Source organism: Myotis daubentonii, chromosome 6 (genome assembly GCF_963259705.1).
Source record: "Myotis daubentonii chromosome 6, mMyoDau2.1, whole genome shotgun sequence".
NCBI lineage: Eukaryota > Metazoa > Chordata > Mammalia > Chiroptera > Vespertilionidae > Myotis > Myotis daubentonii.
Genome location: NC_081845.1, coordinates 5,603,611 through 5,620,112, shown reverse-complemented (window position 1 = coordinate 5,620,112; position 16,502 = coordinate 5,603,611). Strand labels below are relative to the sequence as shown.

Sequence of the window (16,502 nt, the reverse complement as noted above, 5' to 3'; positions counted from 1 at the left end):
GTACTGTTGATATTTAGCTCTGTTGACTAATGAGTTTGCCGACCACTGCTCTAGAGCTAACACTACAACTATAATGTAATAAATAATTATAGCATCTGTGTAGAATTCCAAGTCGGATTATTATATTGCTGGTTATAATAGCAATATGAATTAATAGAGAAGGCAGCCCCATTTTGTAGGTGGAAATGTAGAGCAAATATCATTATAATTGACCATATTCCCACACCCGAGACACAGTAGGACGCGGATTTAGATTTTATACATTTCTAACCCAGAGAGTCTTTAACTGAACTAGAGTTCGTAATCTCTGTTCTGTTCAGTGGCTCTCACGTAAGGGCACTGGGCTGCTGATGGGCACCAGCCCCAGGTCTAGCTGCAGGCCCCCTTGCGCTGTGTTACAGGTCACCTCATTCCAGGCTCACAGTGGGTGAGTGGCCAGGCAGGTTAGTGCCAAATGAATTAGCCTGTGTATCTAACAGGAGAGCAAATAGGTTTAATTGTGGAAGTCAGTAGTGAAATCTCCCCAGCAGATGTGCTTGCTGGCTTCCCTCTGAAGTCGGCCTATTCTGCAGATTGTTGCTGTGGCTCCATTGAAGATTTGCTTATACTCTCCCCTACCCTACCTGCCTCTCATCTGCCTCCCCTGCACCCCAGTCTGCCCCAAAGCTCTTCAGAGCTGAAGTAGGTGGAGATTCTGTACGTTGTGACTGCTTTGGTGCTAGTAGACTCCTTCCTATAACGTCCTGTCGTTGTTTCGTTTAGAAAATAGAGCCCCACCCCAAACAACACTTCCATATTGTGTGTGAGGTTCCTGTAAACCAGAAAGCAGCATATTAAAGTGCAATTCAGAGGGGAGTTTGCTGGCTGTGTTGACTGAGCTTTGCAGTCATTTTAACACCGGCTAAAGTGTTACCCTAACTGCTTCAAATCAAACTGCAAAGACACTTGTGTGAAATACAGTATTAGATATCAAATCAAACATATGGGTGTTGAACGCAAGGATATGTGTTGTGGGTAGTATATGGTATTCCAGCATGTGGAGTTGTATTTTATGGAAATTCTTTGGCTTGGCTTATGGCAGGGACATGCATTCATTATAAGATATCAAACTGTAAAATAAATAAAAGTAAAGAATTCAACTGTGCTGTTAAATGGTTTTTCAGCACAAACTTGCCTGCTCTCCTCACTTGGGCTCTGTGTGCCGGGGGTCCTTGTGACCATGGTGGCCAGATGGTTTGTCATCATTGCTGAGAGGTCTCGGAAATATCTGATTGGTTCAAAAGAAGTGTGAACTGTAACTTTCTACATTTTTTCCTTTTACTTCATTGTATGTGTTACGAATTACAGCGCTAATTGGTCTTTGAGGAGAAGTATTTTTGTCATTTTACCATTCCCTGTTTTCATCATTCAATATTCTATAGTACATTTGTTTCTTAAGTGTGTATCTGCAACTGATCACTGAATTCTTAAGTGTGTGGGCTTCTGGGGCTCAAGTTCTTGGAGTTCTCAGATGGACCATATTGTGGTATTAACAGAATGACTTCACTGTTCTTGTCTCCAGGGTACTGCTTTTGGCCATCTTGTTTTTCTTTTCCTGTCCTGCTCTCTCTCCTAGTTAGAAAGAAAGTCAATAGATTTCTCATTAAAAAAAACCAACAACACACACATGAAAAAATATCAACGGTATACTTATTACATGAGAAAAAAACAACTTTTTTTTTTATTAATGATTTCCAGGATTTTTAAGCTTATGTAAATTAGAGATAGAGAAGACTCATTTAAGGCCGTATTTTTGTTTATACCTCCTATTTTTTTCAGTGCAGTGCACTGCTTTACATCATTACCTGTTTCATCAACTAGGGAAATACTATCTTTGTATTAGATTGAATACTTTCCTTCAGTAACTCATATTGATAGTTATGTTATTTGACATTCATAATATTCTAAAAGGGTTTCATTTGTTGTAAAGCAGTGTAGGGGTGTGTGTGTGTGTGTGTGTGTGTGTGTGTGTGTGTTTAGCAAAATAGTCAGTGGAATTGCTAATGTAACTGTACCGTATGTGCTAAAAACGTAATTGGGAAGTTTTGGCCTTAGTTGAAAGAAGCATGCGCCCTATACATGCACCCAAACCACAAGATTCTGCAAAATGGGAGTTAGTGAACTTGGACTGTTGGAGTTCACTTTCATCTTGTGGGTTGCATGAGAATGGATTAACATAATGCTTCTTTCTTAGCTATTTTTAAATGTCAGTATTAGGAGCCTGCCCTCCCCTCCACACACATATTTTATGAAGTTACTAATATTTACTATCTGATAAAAATATTATTTTTTAAAGCAGTGTCAAATTATTTTTTGCTTCCATTGATAGTATGTGAATAGAAGGCAAGGGGACGATTTATGTAAGGGGAAGAATATTAAAAATATTGAATTCAATTGCTTAGCCAAGAACCCACTTCATGTTGCTGAATTGAAACCATATTTGATCTCACTGAATTGCACCTTCTGACTTCTCGCTTCCTTTGCCTGCCTTTGTGACAGATGCCGCCGCAGTATGGACAGCAGGGAGTGAGCGGTTACTGCCAGCAGGGCCAGCAGCCGTATTACAACCAGCAGCCGCAGCCTCCGCACCTGCCTCCGCAGGCGCAGTACCTGCCGTCCCAGCCCCAGCAGCGGTACCAGCCGCAGCAGGTGAGCCCCACCCGCCGCCCTTCTCCGGGCCTCGCACTGGCCGAGGTCTGGTCCCAAAGACAGGCCGGGCTCCTGTCCCACTTAACAGATCCCTTCTTAGTGGGAACAATGTAGTTTTAGAAAATGCAAAACTATAACCTAATCTAAACTGTTTGTGTATGGATGGGTGTTTGAAATTGAAAGGTAGGAAGAATGTTCAATCGCGTCTCACATTACTGGATAGTGACAGCAGAAAATGTGAGACTTTTCATGTTCTTTGTCATTTGTGTTTTGAATCTTTCAAGAAAGTGGCCTGTCACTTTGAGGCTTATTCAACCATTTAATCTTGCGAGTTGGTACATTCATGGTATTTTTACCGTGAACTTTTTTTGTTTTGTTTCTGTTTTAATGGCAAGCACCACTATATTAAAACATCGATTCCTTTGGCAGTGATATTCTTCTGTAACCAGCTTATAAACAGCCACTTCAATTACAATATATTATAAAACTAAAGGGAATCATGTACTCTAAGTATATGAAGCAGCATCTAGTTTAAATTAGCCTCATTAGATATTCTTGTAGGTTATGGGCTATACATTCAGCTTATATAATTTTAGGAAAATAATAATATATGCATTTGGTAAATATATGCATTTGGTAAATATATGCATTTGGTAAAATGGTTCAGTTTCATCTTGTTTTAGAGACTGTCATTAGGGGATACTAAAGCATCGTGAGCTAGGGACTCTGAATCCAAATAAAACTTTCAGCACTTCCATCATAAGCATCATGATGTAACTTGACATTTTATATATTTTTTCTCTTCTTTCTCTTTTGTGGGGTAGGGCTGGTGAAGAGATGGGAAGACAGGACATTGACTTTTCAGTATTTAAAGTGCTTTTTACACATCTTGAGATTGGTTGAGGCTAAGCAAAATATATAAATATATGAAGCTTAGTTTTAATCAGTTCAGTTGAATTCTTAAGTATTATCTTGGGTTCATTGGAGTCTTTTCATGTCACTTTTATTTAAGAGTTCTAAAAGGAGTTTCTGACTTTACACAAAATACATTAAACATGTTAAATCCTGTCTTTTGCATACATGTTTTCAAAATTTTGTTACCATGTAAAGGGATTTATCGAGGGAGGAATGTACATTATTTCCAAGTTATTTGTTCTGGTCTTTTATTCAACTGTGGGAAATTAAAAACCTTTCTCATATCTTTTTCAGTAAGAGCCTGGTGTCTGGGTTTGTGAGATCTAAAGTTAGAGGTTTTTCTGGGGTTTTCAGAACTGATTGAACTTCTCTGTAGATGTAGAATGTTTTGTCATGTCATCAAAATTTAGGAAGGACTCAAGAGAGAGATTACATTACTCATTTTCCTTCAGTGTGCTGAAATGAATCTCTGATTGTAAAACCAATTTGATTAAGGATTCTGAGTGCCTGTCATTTCCTTAAGACCAAGCTCAAAATTGACTTCCTTTATGAAGCAGCCACTGATGACTTCTGCCACATGGCAATTAGTTATTTAATATCCTTCACATTTAAATATTTAAAGCATACTACAGGTAATATTGTATTTTAATGAATAGTATTCTAATGGGCTTAGTTTAGGATTGTTTTATGCTTTGATTGATACATATCATTGTATAGGAAATACTACATAACCATGACTTTTTAACATAAATATTGTGTTTATTCTGAGAAAAACCAACCGTTCCTCAGAGTATGTTGGAAATGTTTTATTTTCATGCTCCCTAACTGCCGAGTGTCTAGTATTTTTCAAGTTTCATTAAATTCATGACAAAGCAGTCGGTGGAAGGTGGACACGTTTCAGTGGCCTAACCAGAGGGTCTGGTTTCACAGGAACAGTTTGTGTTTTAGAGGTCGATGTTCTTTCTCTGTTCAGACCGACTTAGAAAGTTTCTCTGGGAAGTGAAATCTTGTATTTTAGATATAGTTAGCACCTCCCAAAACAGAAGAATTCCCCCAAATATATCCAAAAACAAAAATAGCCAATAAAATATTTTCAAAATCAAGCTGAATTTTAATAAGAATTTGTAATACTGAATTCACATACATTTGAAAACCAAAGTGGTTTAACTATGTTTAATGTAATAAGCCGGTTTTTCACAACAGACATAATATTCCTTTCTGCAGACTTCAATTTTGTTTCCAATCATAGCATACATAGATTTTTATATTAGGGAATCAACCAGCAAATAATACTTCATGTGTCTGGTCAATGTGATTGATACAAAAGGTAATTTTAGAGTTCCATTAAGATACCTCACTCATTTTGTGTCTTTAACAATTTTTTATATATAATGTTTTGAAAATCAATACATTCATTTGCTTTAGAAATTAAAAAGTACAAAGAAAGGTCTCCCACCACAGTTCTTTTTGCCTAATCTATCACCACTCCCTCCTTTGCCAGATAACCACTTTATTAGTTTATTGTATTTCTTCCCAGAGTTTCCTATACAAAGCAGCAAAATACCATATTTTAATTTTTACACACATGATGGCATACTATATTTAACATACTGTGTTTGTACTCTCTATTTTTTTTGTAACCCCATTCCCCATTCACTTAAATATATTTTCTGTAGATCTCTGCAAAAAAGTGCATACGGTAGTCCTTTATTCTTTTTAATATAGCTTTATTCATGAACCTACCCTAATCTATTTTACCAGTTCTCTTTTGGTGGGCATCTAGATTATTTTTAGTTATTTGCAATTTAAACAATATTGCCATGATAAACTTTGAATATGTGCCATTTCATAAATGTGCGAGCATATCTGCAGGATAAGTTCCTGGAAGCGACACTACAGCTATAATTTTGGAAAATATTGCCAGATTGTTCCTCTCAGGGGTTGTACCAGTCTATACTCCCACCATCAATGTGTGAGAGTACTTGTTTCCTGGCATATGTGCCAAAGGCATGGTTTTATGAAGCTTCTGGATTTTTGCCAATCTGATCATGTAGTTTTAATTTGCATTTATCTTGTGATTGATGGCTGAACATCTTATATATTTAAAAGTATTTGTGTTTCCTTTCCTTCAAGATTTTAAACTCAATTTTTTTTATCTTAAATTTTTCTATTTAGTTGTTGGTCTTTAAAAAAATTGATTTATGAAAACTCTTTATATATTAGGGAGACCAGACCTTTGTAATTTAAGTAAGTAACCACTATTCCTCATCTTGTCATTTGTCTTTTGACATATTATGGGATTTTTTCTTTTTAGGAGGGTGGTCATATGGAGGGGCTTATATGTATATATATCCAGTATATGTATACACATCCGATTGGTTAGTATAGATTTATTTTAAGGAATTGTCTCACATAATTATGGAGACTGGCAAGTCCAGACTCCGCTGTGTGGGCCAGCATGCTGGAGACCCAAGAGAGCCGCTGTTTAGTTGTGGTCCAAAGGCTGACGGCTGGAGACCCAGGAGGAGGGCCCACGTCAAGATGAAGTCTGAAGGTAGGTGGCTGGTGATGCCTTGTGGCTTCCAGAAGCCGGTTTTTCTGTTCTAGTCAGACCTTCAGTTGATTGGATGAGGTAACCCACATTATGGAGAGCAGTCTACTTTATTGAAAATCACTGATTTACATGCTAATTCCATCCAGAAACACTCCAAGTCGACACATAAATTAACCGTTAGAGTTCTCTTTCCCCAATTGATTGGAGGTGCCACTTTTGTTAGTTACTGAATTTCCTTAGGTACAGTGTGTGGGGTTATATTCTTGATTTTTTTAAAAAAATTTTTATTGATCCTTCTATTAATGCCCAGTATTCTACAGTTTTTATTATTTTTTCATTGCCGGTAGGGTTAGTATGTCTTCATTAGTTTTCTTTTTCAGAGTTTTCTTAGCTATTTGTGTATGTTTGTTTTTTTATATAAACTTTTCATTTTCTACCATAGTTTTTCCTAAGAATGTTGTTATTATAATGTGGTCTCTTTATTTTTCATTATATCTTTTTCTGTGAAACATGATTCTAGACCACTGAGTTTGGGGGTTTTGTCACACTTCGTTACTGGCTGACATGGTTGGAGCCCTTCCTAGGTGAGGCTGTGAGTGTATTGCATCAGGATAAGCGCAATGTTCTGTTGTCCCACAATAGTGATGTGAGGGTTGATCATAGATAGATCCGGGTGCTGATGGCTTCCGGGACCACTGTAAATGGAATTTTCTTCATGAGGCTTTGCAGACCACACCATTAAGTGTTAATTTTGACCAGAAACCCTGGTGATGGTTAGACTGTGGTTGATAATTCTCAAAGGGGCCATTTTCTAATTCCTCCTACTTTTGAGTAGTAAGTTCAAGTCAGGTATTTCTCTCTTCTGTTTAGTGGGGTTTCATGCTCTTAATTGACAGGTATTTTCTCATATTTTACTCCCCTTTGGCAGGCCCTGTACTACTTATCCTTTCCCTGTTTCCTATGTAGTTATCAAATGGAAAGTTAAAATCTGAGCAAAGGTCAGCTTCTGTTACTCTTACTTTCTGTGTTCTTGGTTTACTTTCTGTATGTATCTGGTTTTACTCACATTTATGTTAAGTTTTGGATGCATCTGAAAAGGCATTATATCCAGCATTTTAGGTCTTTCAATGAGTAGACATTTAGAACGTCTAATCTGCCATACTGTTGGAACTGGGACTCTCTTAGTATTTTCTAGTTGTTAATTTGACATCCCTTACACAATTTAAAACTATACACATGTAATATAATAGATAATATAGAATGTACAGGCAGTACATTCCCATTATATAATGAAACTTTTCTATTGTCTCCTTTATTCTGTCTAAATAAAATTCAAAGATCTTATGGATACAAAATTCATAGATAGTATAGATTACCTACACAAAATTTCAAACAAGTCAGAAAAATGCATTAACTGTGTATGGAAAAGAGAAAGAAAGTAGCAGATGGTAAAATATTAAATATTTAATTAGGTAAATGCTCTCAAATATTAAGAGAGTTGTGAAAAAGGTGCTTGTGTGTATTTGTGGGATCACTGTGAACTTGACTGCTACACAATGTGACCGATCCAGGAGCATAGCAACTCATGTCATAAGCAGGTTGTTAGTGGTAAGCAACTCTTGGTCAAAACAAAGCCTTATCTTTTCTCAGTATATGTGATAGTTTATTCCTGGGAAATTCAATGTATAGTAAAATTATTTTGAGTCCTTTGGAATTGGGTTCTAGGCTCAGACAAGTAATTAACATTTTGTATTGTTTTGTTTTTAAATCTAAGTGAATGTTGGGATTTTTGAAAGTAGTGTGGGAGATTATCTGTTGGGTCAGAGTCATACATTGTAGGGCGATCTGTCACCCCCACGCTGCACCCACGGAGTTTCCTCATCCTTGGAACAACCAGCTGCCTCCTTGAAACCCACTACCATATATATTTTATATGCTTCCTAACTTCTTTGAAATAAAATTTATATATAAAAAGTTTTAAACATCATCAGTATAATGCCCTAAATGTAATGGGAAGAATAAAAAGTAGTTTTCATAAAATGTTGTTTTTCCTAAGTCATGCTCAGACATGTCTACACTTGAAGACGTGTGCAATAGTCAGAGGTGCAGTAGCCATCTATGTGGGTGATAACCCTGACCTCTCCACTGATACAAATGAGAGTGATATAGATACGGTGTTGCTTGAACAGCTCAAAATTATGAGCAGGATTAGAATCTGTGGGATTTATTACCACCCAGCAGTAAGTATAGAAAATGAAAACACACAGCTTTTAAAAGAACATGTTTATAGAGTTGTTCCAAGAATCAAGTAACCTGGAGGGAGTTCCCTGAGGTGGGACCCAGACGGATGGTCTGTGTTAATTCCCTTTCCCCTGACTGGTCCTCTGCTGTCCAGCTCACTTCAGGACTGGGAGCTGACAGCCTTGCAGAGCCCTCTCTGTTCTCATGGCTTGAAACTACACTTTTCACAGCCAGAAAAATCTTCTTGTCCTTAGAGAAGATTTGTAGGCGGTAACTTTATTCCAGTGAGTCTCAATTCATCTTAAGAGAAAAGATACGTCAGGATGGATTTTTTTTAAACCCCTAGTGTAAAGTGGCAAGCGTGTTTCAGGCTTTGGCTTTGGGTATAGTTTTTCTTCCAGCTGATAGGATGATCGCAGATTTTGAGAGAAATGTTGGGTATTATGAGTACATACTTCTCAAGATATAACTTTATCTTTTTATTATTCTTTTAACCTTAGGTTTACTGAAAAAATTGCAGATAGAATGGGTAGAAAAGCAAAATGTAAACCATTTATTGAACTTTTTGTGCTTGGGAATATCCTATATGCTGGGACCCAGTGATTAATAAGACGCTGTGTCCAACCTGAAGGGGCTCCGGTCCAGTAGAAGGGCCGGCGTGCACAGTGGGTGGGGGTTTCAAGCTCCGGCCCGGTGCTGGTAAACGGGCCCTAGAGGCGGGCTTGCGGAATGGGGCAAGTTTGCTGGGTAGAGAAGCAGAAATGATCATGGGGTCGGACCAGTTTCTTGTTCTTGAAAGTAGAGGTAATGCCCAACCTTGAATGATACTGAACTAGACTCTGAGGTTGGTTAAAGAGTCAGCGTCATTTTGAAGGAACATATTAGTTATGTTTGGAATTGATGACTTGTATTATTTTTTCTTAATGATTTTTTCATAAAAGATTATTGTTTAATACTTTTTAAAACGGAAAATAGTATTTGCTTGGCAGGCCATGTGGCACAGTGGATCAATCTCTCAATAGTTGAACCAAGTGGAAGTCTGAGTCAACTTACATGTGAGTGTTTAAATATGTTCTAAATTAGAGGCCCAGTGCACAGATTCGTGCACACTGAAAGAAAATTAATTAGAAGGTGGCCTGTGGGGCAGGACTGGGCGAGATGGGCCAGACATGCCCTGGAGCCAACCTCCTGCGGTCCCTCCCTGGCAGTGGTCCCTCCCTGGTCAGCCACACGTAGGGCAACGCGATGGCTCAGAGGGCATCTGAGGAGTGAGCGGGATTCCTCCGGCAGGTGGGGTCCCTCGGTCTGGCCTGCGGGGGTTGGGCCAAAACTGGCAGTCCAACATCCCCTGAGGGGTCCCGGAGTCCAAGAGGGCACTTTGCAAAGTTACTGTTGCTCCGCAGCTCCTGTGTTGAGCGTCTGCCCCCTGGTGGTCAGTGCGCGTCATAGCTGTCGGCTGGTCGGCCAGTCACTTAGCCTTTTATATATAAAGGTACTACTTTATTTAGACATCTTTGTGATCTGCTATTTCAAAAGAAGATGCAGTAAATGGAAAGCATTTGGCAAATGGGCATCATTTGAAAAGGAGATAGCTTTGGAGCATGAGGGTAAAATACTTTAAGCTTAATAACCTGTCACTCAAATAGGTCACTAAAGGAGTTCAGAGATTACATTAAGCACATTGGCAGTGACCCATTGTAGTATAAACACTTCTTTATTGCTGTTGTTATTTAATTTCTCTAATCTATATTTCCTATTATTTATATGACAAAATGTTAACTTATAAGCTGCTGCTTCTTCTGTAGCTTTTGTGGAAAATTAACCATAAAACGCCTGTGTTAAATCATGGAAATGTTCATATCCTTTGCTTTATAAGATTTGTAATGGGAGCAAAGACAGGGGCATTTATTGTTGTCATTAATTGCTTAGCATTTAGCTACTAACTTTGGAGTCTATGAATTAACTTGATAATAAAAGCTTTGGAATATAGGTTGATAAAAATTGTTCTTTTTTTTTAAAGGTAATTGATTACTGGGGAAGCCTTAAGTCATGTTTGAATTTTGAATCTCCTCCTTTCTTCTTGCTATCTCTATTGCAGAGGTCTTAGCTTGGAACCATTGCTGGGGGCAGCGGGGGGGGGGGGCGGGGGGGCGTGTTCCTTTTAAGTTTAAAGAGTTTGTGAGCAGCTAAGGAGAGAACCATTACTTTCAGGTCTGAGCAAGCCACCCTAAGACTTGAGGAACCATGTGACTGCTTCTGGGACTTGGTTGGAGCCCTCCTGGCTGCTGGGAGGTGGTGCCAGGGCCTGGCTGCTGCATCAGCAGCGGGATGGCTCCTGGCCAGGCTGGCAGAGGTTAGGAGGGCGAAAGGAGAAAGCGGTAGCTTTCTTGACTCCGCTGTGTTTTTTCTCCCTTGGGAGACAGAGCAGGAGAGTAAAAGCTCAGCACTAATTTTGAATATAGAGATAATTTGCTGCCTTAACAATTTCAGTTCATATAGAATGGTCAGTTTTATGTATTTGGGGGTGTGTGTATGGTTTTTGTTATTCCTGAAAGCTTCTTAAATAAGTAAATAGAAGAAACTACTGAAGAATGAAGAAAACCATTTTGAGAATGTTAGGGCATCATTTGACACGAATGTTCTGTTGTTTCTAATTGCTGTAGAAGTCAGGGTGATCCTAGTCAGTTGCAGCTATGGCTGCCTGGGCCTTTGCTGTTATTTTATTGAAGTGGAGAAAAGAAAGAGAAATATCCTCAAACTTGATGCAGACCTCTTGCAGTAATAAAGCATTTTTGGCTCTTTGGTGGAAAACTTTCAATAGTTACTGTTTTTCTGTTTTATATTATAATTGGGAATCCAACTGCATTGAATTATAATTTGATAATGCTACTCATTTCATGTTTAAAATATTAATTTTTTTTTCAAGTACCAGAGTAAAGGAAAAGAACGGAATTATATAGTGCGAACAACACTAATACTTCACTTTAGAAAGGTGGTGGAAGGTACCTCCAGGAGCCTGGCCATAGGTAGGCCCAGAGCGCGTGCGCTGCCTGGCCTGGTGTTTAGAAATGTGCGGTCCCTTGATACTTACTGGTTTGTTATTAATGACCCTGAGAGGTCATACAGCAATTTGTGCCTGAATGTGGTGGGGCTTGGGTTTGATCCCGACTCCATTTAATGGAAAGGTTGATGGTCTTCTTTGTTAGTGTTTACAGTAGGGATGCATTTTGCCCCAGAGATAGGCTGATAGGCAAGCCTTAAGGCCACCGGAATGGGCTTTTCCATTTGTCAGCCTTGCAAGCTTTCGAGTTTATTATAGTCACCTGGAAGGCTTGTTAAACTTGTACAGTTTCTGATTCTGTAGTTGGAGTAAGGCCCGATCATTTCATTTCTAACAAGTTCCCAGGTAATGCTGATATTGCCACTGACGCAGAGAAGGAAGGGGGGGTGTCAGAATAGGCAAGGATGGCAGCTGGTCGAGATGAGATTGAGAAAGGATCACTGAGTCAGCAGTGAGGGCAGGCTTTACCTGGGGGTCTCGGGGGAATGAAGCTGGCAAGGTTAATTTAGTGAAGACTATGGAGGGATTTTTTTTTAAAGACAGCTAAGTGTTGGGATTAAATAGTATAGCAAACATGTTAAAGATAAAATGGGAGGAGGATAAGGACCTGGAAAGAATTAAATGATCTGTGCTCAGTGGGTTTTCTTGGGAGAGGAGATGGAGGGAACGGACCCATCTGGAAGTTCTTGTAGTCTCAGGTGAAAGCTCGAGTCAGCCCCACAGCTTCAGCCTGCTTTGGGATTAGCTTCATTTCATTTAAATGAAAATCGCTAAACATGCACAGAAGTAGATGGGCTCCCCAAGCACCCAGCACTGGGCTTTCAGCAGGTACAGGGCCAGTCTTGCTGCATCTAAGCTTTGCTTTCTTCCCTCGCCCCCAACTTCCGCCTTCAGTACTGCATTGAAGTGAATCCCTGACAATCTATCAGTTTATCTGTAAATATTTTAGTATATCTGTAAAAGATAAATGGTTTTATAAAAAAATCATAGTAGAGTTCTCCCATTTGAAATATATTTTTTTTGTACAGTTATCTAGTGTTCACATTTCTAGTAGTCTCAAATGGAACAAATGTTTCTGTTTTATTTACATTGTTTGAATCAAGACCCCAAAAAAGTCCAGTCTTACAGTTGGTTTATACCTTTTCATCGCTAGGATTTTCTTCTGTCTCTGCCTCTTCCTTTCTCCCTCCCTCTCCTTTTCTTTTTTCTGTTGTAACTTATTTGCTAAAGAAGCTGGGTCACTTGTTTAGTAGAGATCCCACAGTTTGGGATTTGCTGATTGATTCTCTGTGGTTTAATGTGTCCCTTTTATTTCCTACTAGAGCCCGGTGCACAAATTTGTGCACGGGGTGGAGGAGGGGACCGTGGGAGGTTAGCTGGCCGGTGGGGAGGGACCGCAGGTTGTCCGCTGGCCCCAAGGAGGGAGCTGGCCCTCGGTCCCCCCTGGGAAAGGGGCCGCGTCCACCACCACCTACCCCGGTTCCCCATCCCAGCCCAGGCCCAAAGTCCCCAGCGGGGTCGGGAGAGGAGGTGATGGTCACCTGGTTGGGCATGCAAGGTTCCCCACCTCTCCTCCTTCCCTCGCCACCCTGACACCACTGGCACGTGCGGGTGGCCCCCGGGGAAGGGAGAGGATGGGAGCAAGACAAACCCTTGTGTCGAGGGCTGACTTTCAGTAGATTGCAGCGAGGGAGCTGCTCTGCTACATAGGAAACCCCAACCCAGAAGCAGGTCGTCTATGAATGGTTTAGGACCAGGGGCTGATGGGGGCTAGTCAGGGGGAGAGGCTGCAGGAGGTTGCTGTGGAAGCACACTGACTACCAGGGGGCAGCTCCTGTGTTGCGTTTCTTCCCCCTGGTGGTCAGTGCGCATCATAGCGACTGGTTGACCTGTCATTCCGGTTGTTCAGTCATAACGCTCGCTTGCTCGCTTAGGATTTTATATATATAGACTAGACGCCTGGTGCACGAAATTCATGCACGGGGGTGGGGTGGGGGGTTCCTCAGCCCAGCCTGGACCCTCTCGCAATCCATGACCCCTTGGGGGATTTCTGCGGGATCGGGCCTAAACTGGCAGTCGGACATCCCTCTCGCAATCTGGGACCGCTGGCTCCTAACTGCTGGCCTGCCTGATCGCCCCTAACCACTTTATCTGCCTGCCTCATAGCCCCCAACCACTCGCTTGCCTGCCTGATTGCCCCTACCCACTCTGCCTGCCTGCCTGATCACCCCTAACCCCTCTGCCTGCCTGCCTGATCACCCCTAATTGCTCGCTTGTCTGCCTGATCGCCCCTAACTGCCTCTGCCTGCCTGCCTGCCTGATCACCCCTAACCATTCGCCTGCCTGCCTGATCACCCCTAACCACTTACCTGCCTGCCTGATTGCACCTAACCACCTCTGCCTTGGCCCCGGCCTCTGCGGCTTTGTCCGGAATAATTTCCGGAAGGTCATTCAGCTGTCCGGTCTAATTAGCATATTACGCTTTTATTATTATAGAAAATCTGGTAGTTAGAAATACAGGCTTTGTCAAACTTATCAATTATTTTGGGCAAGAACATTTCATTGCTGGCTTGTTCACGAGGAGGTATACAATGTCTTGACTTTTCTCTCTTTCATGGCATTACTGATCATTGCTATAGTCTTCTCCCTCTTAATTTTCAGGATATTTTTTACTGCATTCTTTGGCCATAAGACTGCCAGTAACAAACAACAAAATGTGTTTTGTAGCACATTGCTACCAGGCAATGTAGCTGTTAACATGATAAATATTCTTGGATGTGAGCCCAAGTTTTGTTCAGTTTTATGTGTTTATCCTCATACATTTACTTTGTATTGCTGTGTCTAATTCTAAGTGTGAGCTCTGAGAAGCCACTCAGTCAGTCATTCACCGGGTTCTTATTGCGTGCTCCACACGGAATACACGAGGAAGTAAGAATCTCATTCAGGAGACACACAAACAAATAGTTAAAACACAGCATTGGAAGTTCTTTTAGAGGGCTGAGCTGAAGTCGGCATGAGGTGGTTTTGTGTGATGGTGGAGTTCATTTCTACAGGGATCTTGGGGACAGCCAGGTGCTTTGCAGATACAGAGGGAAGGACATCCACTTGGGACCGAGAGAGCCACACATGCAGACACGTGGCCCTGTGGGAGCCCCTGAGCAGTCAGTGGGTGAAGCCAGGGACATGCAGTGCCCCGGGAGAGGCCCAGGTGAAGCTGGAGTGGCAGCTGGAGGGTATTTGATGAGCTGCTCTGTACCAGACCAAGGACTGGACTTCATTGTGCGGGCACCGAGGAGGAGGCCTCGGCCATGCGGTGCACCATGCCATCCGTGGTTTGGCATGTCTGCTGTGCGAACATGTGGGCCAGTGAGTGTGGCCCAAAGCGGCCAGTGAAGGTGCTGGCAGTTGAAAAGGGGAAGGGGATGGCCTTAGCAGTGATTTGGGGTTTGGTGAAGCATCAGATGGGTGTGGATGGTGCAGGCCATCAGGTGTAAGGACAGTCAGGAGAGTCATTTCTGGACACGATGAGTGCATAGGGCTCTACCTACATAGAGATGGTCACAGTGTGGAGAAAGTGCACGGGGCTGGAAGTAGAGATTCGGAAGTCTCGCCCTCCACGTCAGCGTGGAGGCCTGGGGTAAAGTCTGAGGGACCCAGCTTTCAAGGCGCAGACAGACAGAGGAGGCAGCAGCGGAGCTCGTGTGAACGTAATCTGTGATTACGTTAGGACACTTCTTGCTAACGGTGCACAGAATAAACGAAGATAAAGCGCAGATGCTCACACTGGCCATGCCCTGGCGGAGGAGCTGAGCGGCGGAGCTGAGTGTGGCGCCGGAAGGAGGGCCGCTGCCTCTGTGATGGCTCCTGGGAAACAGATGCGCGCTATTTTCACTTCTTTCAAAAGGGAAAATTCTCTTCTGAGTCTTTTCTGTTAGCAAAACAGGTACCAATGTAGAGCTTTCCTAAAAGTGAGGTGGCATAAAGTGAACTTGGGAAAAGTGGGCGATACCCCACTTCCCAGTGTGACAGTCTGTGAGAGGCGCACTTTGCGTGCGTGTGGCAGGGGCTCAGTCATGGTGTGTGTGCAAACGAGTGCACAGGCTAGTGTGCTCTGTTTAGACTTGTGAGAAGCAAGGCTGGCAGTGACGCTCTCAAACAGGGCGGCTGTGCTTGTAGACTATAATGCTGGTGTCGCTCTCTTGTTGTTGTTAAAGTACTTACTCTCTTTACTCTTCCTGAAATGAAAGTGAGGACGGACCAGAACGCGAAAACGCACAGAAGGGGGAAGCTCAGGTTAGTTAGGAGATATAACTCATGTCTTTGTTAAAACAGCCAAGCACAGACTGTCTAGTCCCAGTGTAAGTCACATGGCGATGATGATGGCCTTCGTTCAAAACTGGGGACCTTTCTGGATGTTCTCTCAGTGAAATTAATGCTTCTGTTCAAACATAAAATTGAGGCAGAACAAGTCCCATTTTCAGCGATTCTCACTGTTGTCTTCCCCCCCCCACCCCCCCCACCCCCGTATTTAATAATGGAAAGCCTCTTGTGGTTAGGAGACTTTGGTGAAATCTACTTAGTTTGAACTTTCAAAGCCGTAAAATTCCCTGATAGCTCAGTCTGTTAAGTGTTGCTTATTTTACAGCGGACAGCTTCTAAATTGAAATGTGTATTCACTATAGTTGTAATGGTCTTTTTCAACTTTAAAAATAATCAGTTCATTCAGCTACAAAAGAAAATATAAAGAAATTTCGAAGGCTAATAAAAGCACAGGGCACATGAGCCTGTTCCTGTTTCTTAACGGAAGATTACTAGCATCCGTGTCTGAAAGCCCATGAATGTGTGTGTGTTTGAGGAGCAAGCCTCTGCTCATTTGTCTGCCTATTGTGAACTGTCGTGCACCTTTGTGGGGTTTTGTAACAGGGTGAAGGCCCCTGAATGGAGGCCTTGTGCCCTACTTGATTTGAAATCCTCCCTGTTAATCTAAAGGCCCCCGCAGGGCGCCCAGCTGGAAGCCCCTGTGACAAGTGGAAGTCGGGGATC

The 16,502-nt window shown here is 41.7% G+C and overlaps 1 protein-coding gene across 7 annotated transcripts in view; it reads left to right on the top strand.

The window, feature by feature from the left end:
• Window positions 1–16,502, top strand: part of ARID1B (AT-rich interaction domain 1B) — a 400,125-nt gene that overhangs the window by 159,218 nt on the left and 224,405 nt on the right. For 6 of the 7 annotated variants that reach the window (XM_059699964.1, XM_059699962.1, XM_059699957.1 and 3 more), the window contains one exon: window positions 2,539–2,688. The exons of the other annotated variant lie outside the window; for it this stretch is intronic. In XM_059699964.1, coding sequence (XP_059555947.1) covers window positions 2,539–2,688 — 150 coding nt within the window. The remainder of the gene's footprint in view (window positions 1–2,538; window positions 2,689–16,502) is intronic. 7 annotated transcript variants of the gene reach the window in all.